This window comes from Cyprinus carpio, chromosome B21 (assembly GCF_018340385.1).
Source record: "Cyprinus carpio isolate SPL01 chromosome B21, ASM1834038v1, whole genome shotgun sequence".
NCBI classification, from domain to species: Eukaryota; Metazoa; Chordata; class Actinopteri; order Cypriniformes; family Cyprinidae; genus Cyprinus; species Cyprinus carpio.
Genome location: NC_056617.1, coordinates 10,559,853 through 10,574,693, shown reverse-complemented (window position 1 = coordinate 10,574,693; position 14,841 = coordinate 10,559,853). Strand labels below are relative to the sequence as shown.

Here is a 14,841-nt window from a genome sequence, read left to right as displayed (position 1 = left end):
GTGCAAACTGTGATTTTCAGTAAAATGAGCTTAGAAAGTGCTGGATTGCATATTACTTATTTAAGAATTGAACAAGTAATAGAAAAAATACTTATGAAACAAAGAGAGGAACATTATTAATTTTCACCAGCCAATTATGTACATTAAGTAAAATCTTTGCTAAAAATTATGACATTATTAGACACCAAGTGATAATTATAACATAAAAAGTCAAAGTTAGGAAATAAAACATAATTATGAAATAAAAAGGGTAAAAAAAAAAAAGATAATAGTAGTAGATCTGAGATAGAAATTCATAATTAAAATTAGGTGTCAAAATTATAACAAAACTAATTATGACAAAAATTCAACAGTAGGAGATAAAACACCATAAAATGACATAAAAATGAAATGTGCCAACATGAGATAGAAAGTCATAGTTATGACATAACCCAAAATTAGGAGAGAATACAAGACATAAGTAAAAATTAATAAATATTATGAGACAGAGTCATAATTATGACATAAATAGACACAATTATATTAAATTGAACAAATTCTATTAATATTGAAATTATGACACAAAAAGTCAACATTATATATTATAAGATACAAAAATGAATCTCTTCATTTCAACATTTAATATAATAACTGTGATTTACCAAAGCATTTTTTTTTAAATAAGCTTCCTTATTTACAAGATATAGGATATAGTAATTAACCTCTTCAAACTTTGGGGCGACAGCATATGCCAAATAAAAGGTGAAGTATTTATCACAAACTAAAACCTCACAATACTGAAAAATCACCGACAATTAATAAAGCTAGTGCTCTACATTAATACATTATGTAATATGGCTTCCAAAATAATTCCTGGCCAATTCAGCCTCTCAAGAGCGGTAAACATCGCCGCCCGGTGGGAAAAACACCCCACTGCCGGGTTTTGTCCACTGAAGACCCCAATTAGGCATTGAGCAAATAAAATGTTCAATAATGTGCTATTATTAACAGGTGGCTGGTTAAATAAAACTGCAGTGATTACTTTACAAAAACAGCTGGTGGTTTATTTTAGATGAGGTTATAATGCCTTTTCCATGCTTTTTCAATCAGTTGAAATGTTAGTTAAATGATTATATAAAATTTCAATCCTCCTCTACATTAAAATAAATCAAAAAAATTTCACATATTACACAAGCAGCAAGTCAATAAATTTGTATCTGTATTTATACCAGCTGTGTTCTCACTTAAGATATTCCAGATGTTTAATTTTTTGTCTAATACAGACTCTCTGCTACAATCATCATGCACAGAGAGAAACAAGTGCAGAGAAACCTCTTATGTCTACTCTTTGAGAGGATTCTTAAATGTCTCGATCATTTTATGATATATCTCTAAATTTAGCTGAACACACACAGAGATGTGAATGAAAATGACTAAGAATCAAAAGGCTTGATTGCTATAAGCGCAGAGTGCTGCATGGAAAATAATGGATCAACTTGTCAAACAAAATGTCCTGACAAATGAGCACTCTGATTAAAATCAGTTTATTTTAACAGATGTAAAATAGATTAAACCCAGTGCATGTTGTTCATGAAGTATAAAACAAGTTCTTTTTGGCTGCAGCTTGATATTTGTAATAAATATGAATTTTCATAAATAATAAAACAGTGATAATATTTTACAACACTGATTAATTTCTTTCAAGTTTGAAGTTCCCTCACATAAAATAGTGTCTTTTGTCATCACACATTTTGCATCCCTGATTCTCCAGTGAAAGCAGTCTTTATGAGAGCTCATTTGCATACCGGAGCTTGTGCTTCAATAAGAACATAGAATGCAAATGAGAACCCAGGCAGCTTGATGCGTTCTCCAGGCGACAGCTCATGTCCCTTCAGCGGAGGAAGTGTTCGGTCATCCACCATCTTCAGCACTTGTCCATTCAATTTGACTGACCTACAAAACGGACAAAAAGTTGGATTTAACAGTCTTGTTAATACATAATTTGTTGAATGGCTTTCATTTTAGGTTAAAATGTATAGAAAAGTTGACTGTTTTGTATAGTCTTTGTAATAATGAGGTAATAAATGTATAGTGAAGTGTAGTGTAACATGATTGCATTGTACAATACAAACATTGTGAGATCATTAGACATTACCTGGAATAAAGATTCTGCTGGCCAATCTCAGCTGACTGTAGCACAAATGCCTCAATGGTGCTGTTGGCTGTGTGTGCAGGCAGACTAATCGTGACTTCATTTTTGTTTAGGTTTAAGGCAAATAAGGTCACAGCACCTGGTCTATAATGTGTGCTGAAAAAGAAAAAGATACCATATGTAAAAAATCATAACCTTTCCAAATTTAAGTTAACTTCTTTAGAAAATAAATCAATGTGAATGAGAATACAAGTACCTTTTTCTGTTAGTGCAGTGAAGGTAAAGCCGGATTGGTTTCTTAGGTCCTGAATTCATAAGAACTTGTGCTTTTAAGACCTCTGGACCAACAAGCCTTTTGTATAGCAATGATAGCCAGTAATCCTGCCATAACACAAAATTTAATGTAAAGAAAGAAAAAAACTAGGATAATTGACTGGTCCAATACAGAAGTTATGCAACAAAGATCAAACACATAAAAAACACTTACTGGAAGAGGATCTAGGTTATCATCCACTAAATGGTACGTGCCAGAACCAATTAACACTTGTCTGATGACGACATCTAAACCAAGCTTGGCAGCAAGCCCCAGTTTATCCAGCCACCTACAATAAACAAGACAGATATAAATATCTAAAAAAAAAAATTAATATTGAATTTATTCAATATTAACCAAAATACTTAGAGCACCTGGATGTTTTTTTTCAGAGGGCAGATTTAACAGCCCTTAACAAACCAGGGACTCATACACTATCACAAAAGGCTACAAGACAGTCAGTGATGCCAAAAGATAATATTTTTTTTAGAATACAAACATTTGAAAATTATTTGTGAACTAAATTCAGTTACTATTTGTTTTGTAACATTTACATATGTTCCACATTAAATGGCTTCATTGGGAAAGTATAAAGTGAACAATGCTATTAAATATTTCTATGTTATATATATATATATATATATATATATATATATATATATATATATATATATACACATATATACACACACTGTGTATATAACATTACATTTTACAAGAAATTAATACTCTTATTCAGAAAGGATGCATTATATTGATCAAAGGTGAATGTAAAGAAATTTATATCTTTATAAAAGATTTACAGTTCATATAAATTCAAAGAATCCTGACCAGATTTTCTACAGAAATACTGAGCAGCACATCTGTTTTCAACAGCAACAAATCAGCATATAAGAAAGATTTCTGAAGGATCACGTGATACTGCAGACTGGAGTAATGGGCTGCTAAAAATTCAGCTTTTCCATCACAGGAATAAATTACTTTTAAAATATATTAAAATAGAAAACAGTCATTTTGAATCATAATAATATTTCAATATTACTTAAAAAAAAAAAAAAAAATATTAAATAAAAAAAAAATGCAGCCTTGGTGAGCATAAAGACTAACACCACATTTTTAATAAAAAAAATTTTTTTTTTAACTTTATTAGGCTACTTAAATGTAAAACCATATTAGTTTTTAATTAGAACATTTAGAATACTTATGGAAACTGTGTATCAATAACTGCCATTTCTTTCATTTACTTTGCTATTTGTATTTGATTGCACATTAAGCACACTTAATTTACTTACAATCTTTCATCTGTAATTTTTTTGACTTACATGAAACCAGCTACAAACGTATCAGAGAGTCCAACAGCACCTCCACCATACGCCGAGCTCGTCTCTCCTAGCCAAACCTTCTTCCCCGGAGAAACAGATTCAACAATCTGAAGGCAGCATGTTTATCAGTTAATTTCAGTCATTATCTGACATGTCTCACTGCTGAATGTGAGAAAATTGAATGCTACTAAAGACATCCTGTTTCAATATATCGTGCAGGATTACTCTGGTACCTCGAGGACCTCGTTAATTTTTGTTGCGAGAGTATCGAGCACTTCAGGGTCAAGGAAATCCTCTAAAGACGTGTCTCGGCCATTCACATAATAGCTGTTAAGAAGAAAAAATGAGAACAAGTTCAGTACAAAGACTCATAAAAAGCCAATCTTATTTATTTCTGATTTTAGTGAAAGGGAGGTAAATCATAACTTACTGATGCCAGGTGCATGCAGTAATGGCCTTTGCTCCAGTCTCCAAAAATCTATAAAAGTCAATGTTCAACCATGTCATGCTTCTTCGATACCCACATGCATTGGTATTAAATCAAGAACTATTTCCTCTGAACACTTACCCTGTTAACAAATCTTTGTGGTGATCTCGTGGCTGACTAACATCTGGTCCATACAGTCCTGTTGAATGGTAGGTCGCAGATTCCTGAAGGATTTGATGCAAATGGACAAAATCCTGACCGAGCTGGTAACCATCCACTCTGATCCCTGCTTTTTTCTCATAGCTGTTGGGTTCTAAAACAAGAGATTTAATGCTGAGGCATCAACTTAAATAATAACAACAACAACAACAGATAATCATAAAAAAATTATTAGGTAATTCAAAACAGGAACATGTGCAAATGCATAAGCAAAGATCCCAAATCCTACCATTCCCCAGCTCCCAGGACATCACATACTGCCTGGACTCACAGTACTTCAACAGCAGTTCTGCATTTGTGCTGTCCCATGTGTTTTCACTGGTTCGGAGCAAAGCATTCAAACCGAAGATGAGGTCCAAACCAGAGCAGTTCGCAAAACTATATAGCAGATCGACTGCATATTCTGCAAGAAACAGACACTTGACATTTTATCTTTTATTTTGATCAGTGAAAATCTGAATATATTACTGGGTTCAATAAAAATGATGGCCCAGAGTTTATACACATATGGCTACCATATAGTTGCTATAGTTTATAGCTGCCATGCAGTCTTTTTGAAAAGAAGACTTTTCATTAAAAATTAAACTTTATATTTTCTGATACTTAAAAGTGTGGGGCAGCGGAATTTACATTATTGCTAGAGAACACTGTTTTGTGGAACTGACTCCATTAGGTAATTAAATATTTAAAAGAAGTGAAATTAAACTTACCAGAGAATTTTATCTTTTTGTATTTTCCCTCTAGTTCCTCCTGAAGTAAAGTCTTTGACTGTACGACCCATTCTTGCTTTAACCTATTTTCCAGAAATGGAGGCAATTCAAGTCTCTCACATAATTTTCCTGTAGGAATAACAGTAGATGTGGCCGATTAAATAAATCCAATAATAATATTAAAAAACAAATTACATCTCTCTCTCTCTCTCTATATATACACACACATATATAGCCTACATGTATATGTTAGTGTGTGTTTGAGAGAGAGTGAGAGAAACCAAATTCAAAGTATTTGTATCAGTTTCAGTTTCGTGAAATGTGGAACTTAGTTATGTGATGCTTCCTTTAAGTTATAGCTTCCTTTAAAAATCACCTTGAACCCAGGTGGTTAAATATCATTGCAAAAAATTGCTCAGAAATATAGTGTCCAAATAAATTTGGGGGCAACTACAATCTTTAAAATACAACAACAAGCTGGTGCATGGTATGTTCAGTTTGTTTGTGTGAATGAGTTTACTGTTCCCTTTATTAAAGTCGTGCTGTTAAAGTCAGATGACAACACCACACACAGCTTTCTCAGCTACTCTAGAGGATGTGGTTTACTTAACAAGTTTTAAGTCATGTACTGATGCTGAGTGAAAGAGGTTACCTCGAACAGCGCTGCTGCTGTTGTCTCTCGCTTGAAAATATCTTCCGCGTGGGTTGAATTTCATAAAATCTTGTTTGGTACCTCCAAATCTCAGAAAGGCTGGGATCAAGGCTTTGGCGAGGGTTCTTAACTTCGGTGAACTGCATAAACACCATATCACTTATTTTAAAGATACATCACAAGTTTATTCATTTGAGGTTTAAGAGAAGTTACTTACTTCAGTAGATTCATGAATTTCTCCTTGGTGATTAAACTCGCATCTATGGCCACGGAGAGAAACCTTTCGTCCACCTGTCGGACCACACGGGACATGTCCAGCTCGACGCGTACTGACTGAACATCATCAACAGATATCACTGTTTTGGCACCGACACACAACGAGCCAAACAAAGCAAGGGCTACAATCGTGGAAACTGCTGTGGGCGCAGACTCCATCTGTTCAGTCCGCCGCTGTCGTGCTTTGCTGGCATCGCTCATCCGAAACACACAGGCGAAATTTTGTACTTTTTTTGGCACCGTCAAAGCTACTTCCTTCTTTCTTGTTAGACCAGTTCATGACATTTAAAAAAAAGTCTCTTTTACGCTGGTGACTTCTGGGCGTGGCTTCAGGGTAATTCATTTATTTGATTGGCTGGCACTCATAACAAGAGAGGCAGCGCTGGAACTTTATCATGGTGTTTGTGATTGTTTCTTCTTTGTGGCAGACTGGTTATAAAGTCTTTATGACACAAAATAACACATGACCATGTAACAGAGATGCTACTAAAAACGAGGTTACTTCCATTTTTATTTCAGCCAGACATGTAGGCACAAAATAGTTTACATAATGCCAGGTAGATTAAATAATATACATGCTATTTACATCATATGAATAAAAAATAAACACAAATTTACAAAGATGGGATATCAGATGGCAGCATAAGAAGGTCATCCACCTCCTCCTGCAAGGCCTCTGCTTTCTCTTTTATTAACATCTGAAAATGAACAATGAGAAAGTTAACTTGAATAAAAAGGTGTTTTTTCTTATAAGTACATCATAAAAGTATAGTTCACCCATAAACGAAAATTATTTCGCACCCTTATGTATGACTGACTTTCTGATGTGGAACGAAGAATTTTCTGATTGTCCTGGTCAGTCTTTTGCATGCATTGACAATATATAGTAACAAAAAGGATTCAGAATCACCAAAATCATCATAAAAGTAGCCTTGACACACTCTGATGAAGGCTGAAGGGAGCATCTGTGTACAGTGTTTTAGTCATTTTAAATGTTTCTATTGTAATGGCCATAATGCAAATAAAGGCTTTTTGACTTTTTTGCACTGAAATAAGAGCACTGGATTCCTTTCTATAATAAAAGAAGCCTTCTTGAGCCATCATCATGTGAGGAAATACCTTTATGATGCTTTTATGATGATTTGATCTTTTTTGAGGCCCAACATCAACATTTGATGTCAATGCATGAAAAAAAAAGAAGAAATTCTTCATTTCTGAAGTAAAAAATTCATGCAGGTTTGGCTTGAGGGTGAATAAATGATTACAATTTTTATTTTGGATGAACTCAAAAAGAATAGCTAAGAAGACAAAATATTATGTTGCTCTACACTGCAATATTGTACTTACTTTTGCTGATGCAATAATTTGGTTTGCTTGTCTTTTGGAGAGCTTTTCAATAGTTTGGACCAGAATTTGTGGATCTGCGTTGGCAAGATGTGCCAGTGTCTTGTAACCAGCGTTATACAGCTGTTTAGCACGATGCTGAAGTAAAAGAGAATGAAAGTAAAATCACAGCTCTCAAGCAAATGTTCTGGTCATAGTTATTTCAGAGAGACAAGATGAGCAGCAACAACACACCTCCATGACTCCAGCCACCTCCATGAGTGGAATGAGCTCGGCCTGCACACAGTAAGTCAATCTACGGGTCAGCTCTGAGAGAAGGGCCTTGTAGGCCCAAAACTCCTCCAGCTCCTGGAATGGACAGACAAATCTCATAGTACTCTAATCCATTAATAATGACTCTAAGATAGGAACAGATGTAGATTTGTCAGCTCAGCTGATATCTCTTAAACGATGCCTGGATGTGCCCTAACCTCAGTGAAGTGCAGCACGGAAGAGCCAAATGCAGAAGCTGAGCTGAGAAGAGTCTGTACAAAGCCTCTGGTCAGCTGAAATCTATCAGACACATCCCAAAGGTTTGTCTCCTTCAGTAGGGAGTACAGCACCAAAGCCAGATACAACCTATTCACCACCACAACGTCCACAGACTGAGATGCAGGTAAGAGAAACAGGAACAAAAACCATCACTGTGAAATCCAGTTCTGATGATGTTTCACTTTAAGTCACAGTAAATCATTCTTTTCCACCTCAGAAGCTTAAATGTAGATTTAGCATTAACACTCTGCAAATCCTTTAAGAGGATTAGGATTAAAGTAAGACTCAAGACATGTTTAATTTTTTAAAACATTGTCAGCTAATGATATCTGTTTACAGCAGTTTCAGGCTTATTATACCTGAGCTGTTTAACCCACAACAAAAACGGTTGTGAATTGCTAGTATGGTATTCTGAAGTATGAGAAGAATGCTGTTTTGCCAACCTTCCTCACGCTCTGTCCCGCTGCCTTTCTAGCCACAAAACTTTCAGGCACTCCGACCGCAGTGGCCATCTTCTGCTCAGCAGCTGACAAATTCGTAAACTGGTACAATGAAACATTTGTATTAAGTATGAATACACAACTGAAACTAAAGAAGAGTACATTAATGCCATTAACACAAATATAAAGGTGGTGATATTCTGTACTGTTCCAAGTTCGGGGTCAGTAACTTTGTCATAAATTATAAAATAAAATGTATTAAACTGTTCTTATAAACTCTAATAATATTCCACAATTGTTTTACTGTATTTTTGATCAAAGAAATGCAGCCTTGATGAACATAAGAGAATTCTTCTAAAAGCATTTAAAAAATCTTGTAGTGTGTCACTAAAACAGGTTTAACCCAACAAAATCATCCCACCTGCCTGAAGTAGATCATCCAATCTGGTTTGCATTGATTAACCATGTCATATGGAGTAACCAGGTACACTAAGTGAAGAAAACTATTGAGGAGTAAACCCTCCAGCCCTTTCGATAAGTCTTGGTAGAGCAGATCACAGTAGCTTAGGTCTATTGAACCTGAAACAAAAAGTAACAATTTAAATAGAAAACATTAAAAAAAGGACGCTCTGAAAAACCAATAATAATAAAAAGAGAAGCTACAAATGTTTCCTCTGTATCATTTTTAAACTGTGTCATATTGCCACCATGTGGTAAATGAGTAATTATCTAGAATCATTTCTAACTCATCAAAACATGACATTATTCCAATCCTCATGCCATGCTTAGTTTTACCTTTGAATGTTGCTCTCCCAAGCCTGGTGATTCGGAGAATGGTTTGATTATTTACATCAGCAGAGACTTCGATGAGGCTCTTCTGCTTCAGAGTATCTATAGACTCCACTGTAAGGTCCCACAAACTCCTCTCTGGACTGACCTGAGCCTCCTGCACACTAAGCAGTGTGCCTTTCATGAAATCCCTCACTTGTTCTACAGTTGTAGTTATCTGAAATTAAAGGAAATACATTAGTGTTTACACTTCTAAACTAGAAATAATTTCTCAATTATCAATACAACAAAACATTTTACAAACCTTCAGCCCAATGAGTGACAGGACGAGGCTGAGGAGGCCCCTCCCTCCATCATGTAGAAGGTTACTGTAACACTTCTCCATTGGTGCAGACAGCAGTTTTTTGGCCTGCAGGAAACATATCCATACATATAATATAATATAATATAATATAATATAATATAATATAATATAATATAATATAATATAATATAATATAATATAATATAATATAATATAATATAATATAATATAATATAATATAATAATGCATGTAAAAAAAATCTGATTCTTTACCATGCTTATATCTTTGTCCTGCAGGATCAGGATACTCTCACCCATGGCATCAATACCTGCTCGTCCTGCTCTGCCTACCATCTGTTTGTACTGACTTCTCTTTAAAAACTCTGTAGCTACATATGGGGACCGCAGAATGACCCTGAGAAGTAGCACATGCATATGATTAAGAAACACACATCAATAGAGGGAATGCACGCCGTGTCACCGTCAGCTGGGTGGCAAAAAGACTGAATGGCAGCACTGGTTTGCTGCGACAGAACACACAAAACACATCTAAAACCTGAAAGAGCTTTGTGATTGACTGTACAAAGAGATTTGACAAGAGATCTGAGGAATATTTTTTTTACAGAAATCTGAGGAATATTTAAAGAAACAAGTGGAATTCAGGCAGCGAAACATGGATTTGCAGTTAACATTTTATGCTAATATGTTGAATTTTGTGGAAAAGTCATACCCTATATATTGTATTGTTAATTTATCATATTGACAACTCATTAATTAAATGTTTACTATCTTATCTTCTGCATAAGTGGATGTTTTTAAATAAACACTGACAAAACCTACAGTATATATACGTTTTTGGCCTGGACGATATGACAATATTTATATATATATATATATATATATATATATATATATTGATATAACATTGATATAAGTGATCACATGGATTTAGACTGTTATTTTGTATGTACAAAATGCGTTCACAGCCAAATTTGCTTTATGTTTTTTCCGGCGTCAAAATCAGGCACATATAAGTGTCAGGAAACACGATTCCTGGCTGCATGTCAATATCTATGGACCACTGGATCTTTGGAACACTATATCGAGTCCAACAACCTTTAGTTTAAACTGATTCTCATCATAAACACTCTCAACACAAAATCACCACTCATTACCACCCATGTTACATTTTCAAATTGAAAACAGACCACACCCCATACAAACTAGACAGATTTGAGGGCTTTCTGATGCATAAGCCTACACGAACCTGCGTGCAGGAAGGTTGATGCCAGCAGCGAGAGTAGAGGTGCAGGTGAGAAGGCAGAGCACCCCTGAGGAATAGGCCTCTTCCACCAGTTTCCTCTCATCACTGGTCAGGCCGCTGTGGTGGTAGGCCAGGCCAAAGGGCACAGTCTTCTGCAGCACAGGACACAAGGATCCATTCCCACTGCTCTTCAGTTCACCAAGGAGAGTGGTTTTCTCTGCCTTCTTGTGTTTCAAAAACTCCCTGAAAAAAATTTAATTTCATAAATCAATGACAATGACTTTTAAAGGGATAGTCCACCCAAAATGTTGGTAACCAAACAGGCCATAGAATGGAAGTCAATGGGACCCAAAATTGTTCGGTTACCAACATTCTTTTGTGTTCTGCAGAAGAAAAAAAATGCACAAAGGGTTTGGTATGACACGAGGGTGAGTTTTCACTTTTGAGTGGATTATCCTTTTAAGGACTCTAAAGGTCTACTCACTTATTTAAATACTTGCAGATCATTCCAGCTAGATTCTCACAGTTCTTCTTGGTGGCACAGAAAATGAGGCAGGACTGCTGAGGGATGACTTCAGTAGCCAGAGCTACGATGTGGTCAGGGTCCATTTTCTGCATTCCACTGGAGTACTGAGAAAGTCCATTGCACAAACATTCAATGAGTTTACCAGATCGATATCTTATCGAGTTAATAAAAAAAAAGCTTAAATGTGTGGAGCTTTGGCCACAAATGATCATCAATACCTTAAAATCCAGGAGTCGTGAGAAACTGAAGCATGTCTCTTCCCTTGGGTCGACTTCATATATGCTATCCTTTATTTTTACATACTCTTTCAGCTCAACCTACAGAATCAGCAGTTATTTATTTGAACTGAGTTGATAAAATTTAAAGAGTTATTAAATCACAGTAAGTAACAGTCTTACAGGTCTGAAGTCGTTGGTGTAGTTTTCAGCATTCAGGAAAGTCTGAAGATCTCCCACATTGCCTAGCGTTGCACTCATGCCAATAATTTGGGTGGATTCTGCGGAGAAATGACAATGGAGTTACCAGAATCTGTAATGAGTGACCATCACACAGATAGAGTATAGTTTCACGATACTCACTGCTCATGTACAGAATCTTTGACAAAGTCATTTCAAGAATTGCCCCCCTGCTTCCATCACCAAGCATATGGAGCTGAAAAAAAATCATGTGAAAAGCTTATAAACACTACTGTTCAAAAGTTTGGGGGTCATTTTTTTTTTTTTAAGAAATTTATGTTTTGATTCAACATGGGAGCATTTAATTGATCACGAATGGAAGTAAAGACTTTTACATTGTTACAAAAAATGTATTTCAAATAATGAATTCTGAAGGATCATGTGATACTGAAGACTGGAGTAATGGCTGCTGAAAATTCTGCTTTACTATCACAGAAATAAATTCATAAATACATTCTAAAATGTATTAAAACAGACAATTATTTTAATTTGAAACAATACTTTACAAAATTACTGTTTTTACTGTATATAAATAAATGCAAATAAATCTTACCGACCCCAGACTTTTCATATAGTGTATCAAAACAAAAACAAAACATAACAAAAAATATACTTTAATGATAATAATAGTTTGTGATGCATACCTCATCCACAACAACCAGTCCAATATTGTCTAGACGGTCATTTTCAATCAGTGAATTGACAAGACTGTGTCCCTTCTCAATAGTTGTGACGTACAGAGAGTTTTTATTTCTTCTCTTGACCGGAGGAAACCTCCCTTTACTGCCCGCATACTCCTCGACCATGAAGTCCAACTCAATTCCAAAGCTAGATAACCCTCGAACCTAAAGGCAAATCAATGCGTATAAGTGTATCAACAACACAATAATAATGATCTTAAATGGCTTGATTTACAATTGTCCCACAGCTTAGATGATACATAAATCATGCATAAATTTGTAAAAGTATACCTTTTCCTGAACCAAGGATATGTACGGCAAAATAAGCAGTGCATCTTTCTTTCTACACAAGAGCTCTTTAAATATGAGAATCTCTGCCACTAGAGTCTTTCCTCCACTTGTTGGTAAAGAATAAATGAGATTTCTCCTTTGTTGCACCGAATCCAGGTTCAAACACGTCTTCTGCCACTCTGAAATCAAAAGAAAAAAAAAACAAGAGGATTAAAACACTGATTTACCAGATGCCAATAAGGACAGAATTGGAATGGGAAGGATGTGAAATACTTACCATACAAGTCCTGGATTCCCTTTAATCTCAAAATAAGGTCTTTAACTTTGGATGGGAGATCAAAAAAAGGGCCCAGGTCCTGCTCAGCTGATATGGACTCCATGGCCTGCATGGCAAAACTCATTTCTTCAGTCATCACAGCTTCCTTTTGTTGTACCGTCTTGGAGACAGTACTGGAAGTTGCTGCATTGTCTATCAGCATTTTCTTAAGATGCTCTTTCATGCTTCTTCTGGCCTTTGGGGGTGGCTTGTTGGCGGTGAGATCTGAATGTTTGACAGCTGGCCTGGGATTCATCAAATCAGGGGTAGAGGTGTTATGGGCACCCCTGGAAGGGCTTTTGTGTGGAGTCATGACAGCTTTTTGAAATTCAAGCTGAGAGCTCGGCAAGGCTCTAGGTGGTGAATCTCTGAAATCCTCTGCTAAGATTGAGTCTGAAAGATCATCCTCACAGGCATTCGGAGTCTGCTGGTCTTGACACTGCCTCATCTGGAGCTCCACATCTTCAAGCTTAGCCAGAAAGGAGCTGTCACCCACAATGCTGTCATAACCCTCAAATAAGTCCTCATTGTCACTGCAGCACTGGATAAGAAAAGAAACACCATTGTCATGCTCGTAATCAACGTACATCTTTCAATGAGAGTAAGAAGGGTCTTCTTACCAGCTCTGTGCCTTTATTCTCACTCATGTCTTGAGTATGAGTGTGTCCTTCAACAGTAGAGCATGTTTCTGATGTGAAACTTGACCGCTTCTTGGCTGGAGTGATGTGACTTCTCGTGCCATCCCTTGATCTCTTTCTTGAAGACGAAGTGTTGCGCTTTACTACAATCTCGCGCATGTGGTTGTCAGTATACATTAGTAGTGTAAAGCTGCTGGAAACTGATATTACAGCATTGCGTGATAATACTGACGTACTGTAGGGTCAGTAACTGACAACAACCACAACTACAACAAAGAGGCGAAGCTGTTCATTCATCCATAGTCAAGTCTGTATAAAAGTTAAGTAACTGACCTTATTCACTACATCAAAATCATAACAAAACAACTTAATATCTATTATTACATAAAATAACACCTGAATATTGATCTGCGACACACTAGCCAATGTTTACCAAAAACGAGGAATTTCGAAAAGATGAGTGATGGAGTTAACCAATAGGAGTTCGCCTTTTGGACCACGTGACTGTTAAAGCGTCAAGACGATAAAAGGCAGAACAAAAGTCCCTTCGATCCTTCAGAAAATGCAAAAAATTATTAAAAACCATAAAACTTCAAAATCCTTTTATGTAAATGACATATTTTATTTTACTTTATTTATTATCGATTCTTTATTATTGAAACGACTTTTCAAAATACATGCAAAATGACCCATACACTCGCAAAACTATAAAACTACAAAAGCTTTTAACACAATTGTTCTATTATTTTATTTTTACTTTATTATTTACCATTGATTCTTCATCAGTGAAATTTTCTTATTCAAAGTTTTTCGAATGTACACGTTCTCCTTCCAAAAAATAGTGATAAAACTGATTACAATTCCTTCAAGAATCCAGAATGGTCCATAGACTGTCATTCACAAAAATCTACAAAATCACAAAAGCTTTTTATACAAATTGTTTTATTTTATTTTATTTTATTTTATTTTTTTATTTTTTTATTTTTTTTATCATTGATTCTTCAACTGTGAAATATTATAGCGTTTATAAATTATTATATACCAATAGCTAAAACTTTAAACATATCAATAACAAAAAACATTTTTCAAACGTCCTCTTTCCAGTATTTCGCTGATTGCGAGTCTTGCAAAGAAGCAAAATCTATATAAAAAATACTAACGTTAAAGCTTTTTATACTAACTTTCTATTGTTTGTTTTACTGTTTTACTTTGT

The 14,841-nt window shown here is 35.3% G+C and overlaps 2 protein-coding genes across 2 annotated transcripts; both read right to left on the bottom strand.

Annotated features, from left to right (window-relative positions):
* Positions 1-1,507: 1,507 nt before the first annotated feature.
* hpse (heparanase) lies at positions 1,508-6,397 on the bottom strand. The gene is made up of 12 exons (XM_042747878.1): positions 5,992-6,397; positions 5,775-5,914; positions 5,123-5,251; positions 4,642-4,815; positions 4,335-4,506; positions 4,197-4,244; positions 4,000-4,093; positions 3,767-3,873; positions 2,619-2,733; positions 2,388-2,512; positions 2,135-2,287; positions 1,508-1,932 (listed from the first exon to the last, which is right to left on the bottom strand). The coding sequence occupies exons 1-12, from the start codon at positions 6,249-6,251 to the stop codon at positions 1,773-1,775; spliced, it is 1,677 nt and encodes a 558-aa protein (XP_042603812.1). The 5' UTR covers positions 6,252-6,397; the 3' UTR covers positions 1,508-1,772.
* Positions 6,398-6,543: 146 nt separating this feature from the next.
* Positions 6,544-14,110, bottom strand: LOC122134562 (helicase POLQ-like). Its single transcript, XM_042747877.1, has 18 exons — positions 13,611-14,110; positions 12,952-13,531; positions 12,675-12,853; positions 12,348-12,548; positions 11,827-11,899; positions 11,647-11,744; positions 11,467-11,565; positions 11,207-11,352; positions 10,726-10,965; positions 9,732-9,873; positions 9,459-9,563; positions 9,161-9,371; positions 8,787-8,944; positions 8,369-8,467; positions 7,865-8,038; positions 7,629-7,742; positions 7,398-7,532; positions 6,544-6,748 (listed from the first exon to the last, which is right to left on the bottom strand). Exons 1-18 carry the CDS (start codon positions 13,803-13,805, stop codon positions 6,665-6,667), a joined length of 3,033 nt encoding a protein of 1,010 aa, XP_042603811.1. The 5' UTR covers positions 13,806-14,110; the 3' UTR covers positions 6,544-6,664.
* Between the last annotated feature and the right edge of the window lie 731 nt (positions 14,111-14,841).

Bases quoted from the DNA above. Each gene is read 5' to 3' on its own strand.
- LOC122134562 (XM_042747877.1), bottom strand. From the start codon at position 13,805: ATGTATACTGACAACCACATGCGCGAGATTGTAGTAAAGCGCAACACT. The intron at 9,874-10,725 runs GTTCGTGTAGGC...GCTACTTCTCAG, and splicing joins ATCAACCTTCCTGCACGCAG to GGTCATTCTGCGGTCCCCAT. The intron at 9,564-9,731 runs GTAAAGAATCAG...TGTTTCCTGCAG, and splicing joins AGGACAAAGATATAAGCATG to GCCAAAAAACTGCTGTCTGC.
- hpse (XM_042747878.1), bottom strand. From the start codon at position 6,251: ATGAGCGATGCCAGCAAAGCACGACAGCGGCGGACTGAACAGATGGAG. The intron at 5,915-5,991 runs GTAAGTAACTTC...GTGTTTATGCAG, and splicing joins AAATTCATGAATCTACTGAA to TTCACCGAAGTTAAGAACCC. The intron at 2,288-2,387 runs GTACTTGTATTC...TTTCTTTTTCAG, and splicing joins CACTGCACTAACAGAAAAAG to CACACATTATAGACCAGGTG.